The sequence below is a fragment of the Equus quagga genome, chromosome 5 (assembly GCF_021613505.1).
Source record: "Equus quagga isolate Etosha38 chromosome 5, UCLA_HA_Equagga_1.0, whole genome shotgun sequence".
NCBI lineage: Eukaryota > Metazoa > Chordata > Mammalia > Perissodactyla > Equidae > Equus > Equus quagga.
In genome coordinates this window covers 48,650,180-48,656,179 of record NC_060271.1, presented here as the reverse complement: position 1 = coordinate 48,656,179, position 6,000 = coordinate 48,650,180, and the positions used below count along the sequence as shown (strand labels likewise).

The 6,000-nt window shown below is 64.5% G+C and overlaps 1 protein-coding gene across 13 annotated transcripts in view; it reads right to left on the bottom strand.

Annotated features, from left to right (window-relative positions):
* Positions 1-2,217: 2,217 nt before the first annotated feature.
* Positions 2,218-6,000, bottom strand: part of C5H1orf159 (chromosome 5 C1orf159 homolog) — a 29,144-nt gene continuing 25,361 nt past the window's right edge. For 7 of the 13 annotated variants that reach the window (XM_046660778.1, XM_046660779.1, XM_046660780.1 and 4 more), the window contains 3 exons: positions 5,127-5,152; positions 5,006-5,036; positions 2,223-3,647 (listed from right to left, as the gene is read on the bottom strand). In XM_046660778.1, coding sequence (XP_046516734.1) covers positions 3,550-3,647; positions 5,006-5,036; positions 5,127-5,152 — 155 coding nt within the window. In that variant the 3' untranslated portion in view covers positions 2,223-3,549. Of the gene's footprint in view, positions 3,648-5,005; positions 5,037-5,126; positions 5,153-6,000 lie in introns of all 13 variants that reach the window. The other 6 variants (XM_046660781.1, XM_046660776.1, XM_046660775.1 and 3 more) reach the window with 3 other exon arrangements.

The window sequence follows — 6,000 nt, the reverse complement described above, 5'->3', positions numbered from 1 at the left end:
TGTCCACCTTCTGAGGCTGCGGTGGATCTTCCTCTTGCTGACCTCTGACCTCATCAGCTCTGGGTGCTCCTAGTGCTGAGTGAATGAATTGATGAGGGAAGGAATGAGCTGCCAGCCATGACCCCAGGGCTGTGCTGCCTGACCCCCCTCCACGCTTGCCTCCTGGGGTGTGGGAGGCCCCACAGCAGTTGACATACCGGGGTGAGGAGGGGACATGCCCCACCTGCCTGGTTGGCCTGAACCTATGACCCCAAAATCGGCCTTGTTTGGACCTTTTATGTGAGGACCTGGATCCAGTAAGGGCTGGGTGAGGGGCTCAAATGGACAAGCTGCAGAGAAGCTGTGCAGGGCCCCCACTGCAGACACCTGCCCCTGCCGCACGCGTACCTTGGGTTCCCCCACCCCATGCCCCTGCTTTGTGGCCTGGATAGGGCCACCGGCTAGCCAGTCCAGCTGTCCCACCCCCACTATTTGGGGGCCTGAGAGCTGTACCTAGGCCTAGGGGTGCCCGGCTGCAGAGGTATGCCCAGCGAAGCTGAGGGCTCAAGGAGCCAGGCTGCACGGGCCTTGAAGGTCAGGGGAAGGGCATGAGGCATGCCAACTGTGGGGGCCGGGGGCTTAGGTCGGGGTACAGGGTCTAATTCAGAGTGGAGTTTTGCTGCCAGGGATGTGGCAGGGCTGAGGCTGTGGGCTGGGGACTGGGAGGAGGGGGGGCGGGGGGCTGGAGGGATGTGAAGGTGGCTGGAATGACCCTGGTTTCTGGTTTGCACCTCAGGGTGGGGGGTGATGCAAGGGCCTGGGGGGTGGTCCCTCAGAGGCGGGGACGAGAGGAGAGGCCCTGTCTGTGCCTGGGCGGGGCATCTAGGGCCTGGCTGCCCAGACCTGCTGTCCTGGTTGGACAGGGCCCTGCATTTTCTGTTTCGTCCCCAAATGAGAAGCCTGGCCTGGTGTGAGCACAGGAGCAAGGGACAGGGCACCTCCTCCCGTCTGCTCTGTCCCCCAGGGACCCACGGTGACCCATGAGAGACTGGAGGGCCCCACACCTTGCCCCTTCCAGCCCCAGCCTCCCACACAGACAGCACAGCGTCCTCTCCCTTCCTCGTGGTTCCTGAAGCCAATGGGGACCCTGAACCGGTCTCTCCACCTCCACCCGGGTCCCCTTCTCTTCACGCAAGGGGATGGAGAGGATGGAGGTGTCCACAGGGGCACAGTCCAGGCCCTTGGCCGTCCCTGTCCCTGCTGTAGTGGAAAAGTCCATACCAGCCTGGCCAGTGGGGTGCACGGGGGGCAAGAAGGGGTGGGCCGCTGGCTCTCCTGAGCACCCTCAGACTGCCCCCCAGTGCTGCGGCCGACGCCCTTCCTGCCCACCTCCCATCAGAACTCACGCTGAGGGCCTGCCCTGCACTGCCCCCCAGGAGGTCAGATTCGGCCTGGCCAGGCATCCTTCCCTGGCTGCAGACACAGGCTCAGAGACAGATGGACCCGGGGCAGCCGAGCCCCCTGGGGAGTTGCTGAGCATCAGAGAAGAGGTGGCTCTGGGGGGCCAGCACCCTCCCTGCCACAGCTGGGTCCCCTGTGCACACAGGAAGCCTGTGGCAACCCCAAAGCTTCTCAATGTTGTGGCCACGGAGACAGGCGGTTCCCCGGGTGGCTGTCCCCAGAACCCAGGATGGAGCCCCAGGGAGGCTTCCTGCAGCCCCTGGCTGTGTGGACACGGCTCCTCCCCCCCGCCTGGTGGGGGCCAGGCCCACGGCAATGCAGATGCTCCCCCAGGTGGACGGCCAGGCCCACGGCAATGCAGATGCTCCCCCAGGTGGACGTCCAGGGATGAAGCTCTGGGCCTCCTGGGCAGTCCCACTGCCAGTCAGCAAAGGCCTGCCCGCTCTCCAGCCCCTCCAAGGAGCCATCCACCTGTGAGCACGGGGGACCCCTGTGCCCCAAGGGGGCTCCAGCCTGCACTCTGTGCCCCTCTGTAACTTCCTCCCGGGAGGCTGTGAGCCGGCCCATGGGTGTCCTCTCTGCACAGGGGGCCTGTGATCACCCGGGACCTGCACGCCCCCCCACTAGGCCTGGTCATTTTACAGAAAAGCCCCCTAAGAGGCACCCACAGTCTTTCCCTTCTCAGGTCCTAATGGGCGTGGGGGGCCCCTGGGCTGTCCTGCTCATGGGAGGCGGCCTGGGGAGGCCCCTCCCCCGGGACACCGTCCTGAAAGGCGGGGCTGGTGTGGCTCTACCTGGCAGAGGCGCAGGCTCTCAGGCCCAGGAGGAGTGACAGGGCAGGGGTGCCGATCCTTGCCCTGGGCAGTGGGCCTGGGTGGGGCTTCACCCTCACTCAGGAACAGATGGCCCTGGGCGGGCTAGAAGGCCCGGAAGAGAGCGCCCTGAAGGGCTCGCCTGGCACTGACCAAGCTGGTGCCCTCAGCTGCTGGGCCAGGTCACTGGCTCGGTCTTCAAGAACAAGCGCGTATGCAGATACTAAATGCTTGAGACAGGCATCATGATGCAGAGCAGGGGAGGCTGACCACGCAGGTCCGCCTCGGGCCCCTCAGATGTGGACCAGACGCTGCAAGAGAACACGCTGGTGGTGGCTGAGAACCTGGGAAGTAGCCAGCGAGGCCCCGGGCACAGGAGGTGGCGGCGAACGCTCCTCTCCCCACAGGAACCACGGCCATCAGCAACCAGTCAAGGTTGAAGACGTGCAGGGTGGCACCTTGAGGCCTGGGGCAGCAGGACCAGCAGCCAGCATGGCCTCCATGGGTCCAGCAAAACCTGATGGTGCAGGCGGCAGTCACAGGGAAATGTGACCCTGGGTGGACACACCCCAGTGGGGGCTGGCCTTGACCTCCCACAGCTTCAGGCTAGTGTAGTCCCTTGGTGGACGAGGATAGCAGTGCCTGGGGCCCAGGCATGGGGGCAGGGGCAGGGGGCCGAGGATGGCAGTGCCACTCAGACTTCTCTACAAAATGCATTTCTGCCTAAAAACAGACACAAGTCAGTATGAAACCAGGAAACTCGCTTCTCCAGCTCCTGGAAACAGGTGGTCGCAGGCTCAGGGGTCTCAGCCATAGGACAGCCCTGTGGGCACCTCAGTCCCCAGACCCCACCCCACCCTGTCCGGCACCAGCTGGAACACCCGTAGGCCTCGGCCTCTCTCCTCTCAGAAGGGTCCAGGGGGCCATGTGGCCTAGTGGTGCAGGGGCATCTGCCCACTGTGGGCTCCCAGGGGTGAGGTGGCCGGCTGCAGCTCTGCCAGGCACCAGGCAGCCTGGCAGGCCTGCAGACTGTGGGCGCTGGGAGCTCACAGTCTCCTGAGGGCTGAGCCTGTCACAGGGTCACCTGTTCCTGTCAGTCACCCCGAGAGGCCGTGGGCAGGGAGGAGTCACCTGTAGAACACCGGGCATATTTCCACTGAGCATTGGTCACTGGGAGGCGGATGAGCTGAGCCAGGGGCTGTGTCCAGGCCCGTCCAGAGGCCTCACTGGGCAGTGCTGCCTTCTATGTGCTGGGCTTCCTCCAAGGTGGCGTGTGGAGTTCAGGTGGGCCTCCAGCTCACACGTTGCTGACCCGGGCCTCCACCAAGGAGACAGCAGTGGGGCCTGTGTCCTTGCCCGAGGGCCGCTCACGCCTGACGTAGCGCGGCTTCCGCACTGAAACAGGGTCAGACAGGTGGGGTCAGAGCAGGGCCTGGGACAGCAGGGACGCCCCGGGTTGCAGCCCCCACAGAGCTCCTGGGAGTGGGACATGGAGCAGCCCCGAAGCACCCCGCCGAGCCCCAGCTTGTACAGATGTGGCAGCTGAGGAGAGGCTCTGGGATGAATACCCCACTCTCCCCAGAGGCCCGAGCACCCTGGCCTGGGCGAGGGCCTGGCTCTCACAAATCACTGAGGCACAGGTCACATGATGCACTGCAGGGGCCTGGATGGTGGCCCCAAAAAGACACGTCCACGTCCTAAGCCTGGGGCCTGTGGATGCGACCTCTCTTGGAAAAAGGGTCTTTGCGCATGTGATTAAGTTAAGGGTCTCGTGATGAGATCCTCCTGGACTATGTGTCCTGAATTCAGTGACCAGCGTCCTCATGACAGGGAGGTCGAGAGAGGAGGAGACACGTGAGGATTGGGGAAGAGGCTGGAGAGGTCTGGCCACAGCCCAGGGATGCCTGGAGCCCCCAGAGGCCGGAAGAGGCAAGAAAGATCCAGAGGGAGCACCCCCCCAATCCTGGTTCCTGACTTCCAGCCTCCTCAACTGTGAGCAGACGTCTCGGTGGTCTCAAGCCCCCCATCTGTGGCCACCTGTCTCTACAGCCCTGGGAAACTACCAAGGCACCTTAGGAAACTCAAGATACCGCAGACACTGCTGCGTGAGAGAAACAAGAGACGAGTGTCTTGGAACCGGGCTGACCCAGCCTTGAGAAAGGAACTTCTCTGTCCCCACAGAAGAGGGACATCCTCCCCTGTCCCCACTCCAGACCCCTGCAGAGCAGCAAGAACACAACTGGGGGAGACACCCGCTCTGGGCCTGTAGCTGTGCGGCCTGTGCTCACAGCATCACCTGTAACGTGGTGAGACTGCACCTACTCCTGGAGCCATCTGAGGTGCCATGCGCCTGGCCCAGCAGAACGAAAGCCAGCCGCTTGGAGGCGGGACTGCCCAAGGGCCCAGTGCCTGGCCGGCCACACCCCACTGCTCAGGTCAACAAGCAAGGGCAGCAGAGGCGACTTCTGACTTCGCGCTGGGGAGACTCAATGTCTCAGGAATAAAGAGAAAAGGCACTAAAGCTCTGGTTGCTGAAGGGGGAAGGAACGTGGCCGGCGTCCCCAGCAGTGGGGGGTGGGGGTGGTGGAGCGGCAGGTCCAGGCACCCACCCGCTGGGCCCATCCCTGCAGGCGCCAGGGAAGTGGGGGGGGGGGGGGGGGGGGCAGGGCTGGTCCTGGAGTGGGCCGCGCCTACACACCGTGGGCTGCCTGTGAAATTCTCGAGGGGCCGAGGGGCAGTGACAGCTGACCTACCTGAGGACTGCGGCAGGGGGATCATCGCAGCCTGAAAAAGGAGAGAGCACGATGAGAACAATGGACGGCCCCGCGCAGCACGCAGCACAGGGGTGCCCAGCCCCCCGTCCGGGTTACTTACAGCTTCTCCAGGCTGCAGGGCAGGGACTGCAGGGAAAGAGCACAGGTGTCACCCGGGTCACGCAGCCATCTCAGCTTGGGGTGGGGTCCCTCATCCTGGGGCGGGGGCCCTTCAGCCTAGGGTTGGGTCCCTCAGCCTGGGGTGGGGTCCCTCAGCCTGGGTGGCGCCCTTCAGCCTGGGTGGGGTCCCTCAGCCTAAGTGGGGTCCCTCAGCCTGGGGTAGGGTCCCTCAGTCTAAGTGGGGTCCCTCAGCCTGGGTGGGATCCCTTAGCCTGGGGTGGGGGCCATAGGGCCTGCAGAGCTGCTTCCCTAGCTCCAGGCTCAGCCCAATCCCACCTCCACACCTTCGCCCAGCAGTGCCCTCAGCCTGGCTGTCTGCCCCGTTTCCCACCTGCACTTGGGGGCGGTGGGCCCCCAAGGTTCCCAGGTGAGCCGTCTCCTCCCCAGAACCCTCTTCCTGCCCGCTCGGTGGAGTGGACAAGCCATTCCTCAGAAAGTGCATTTCTTTAGGCCTCCAGCACAGCCAAGGGGGCAGAGTGTGGCTCTCCCTCCCCGGGTCCCAGCAGGTGCTTGGCGAGGTTGCCTTCTGCCCCAGCTGATGCCCAGGTCATAGGTGCGCCTTGGGGAGACCACCTTTGCCCCCCTCCCTTGCCACTGGGGAGGCTGCCACAGGCCTCCACCACCCCAGCTTCTCCCTGGCCCCGTGGCCACCTAGGGTGACCAAGCCCAGCTCTGGAGGCAGCAGGAGGAGACACAGAGTGGGCCTGCCCCAGCTACTGCACAGACATACCGAGACCCCCGTGCCCACCACTGTGCAAGCACCCTCCTCGAGCTGACCCAGAGCATCCATCCTGATGGCAGTGAGGGGCCCAGCC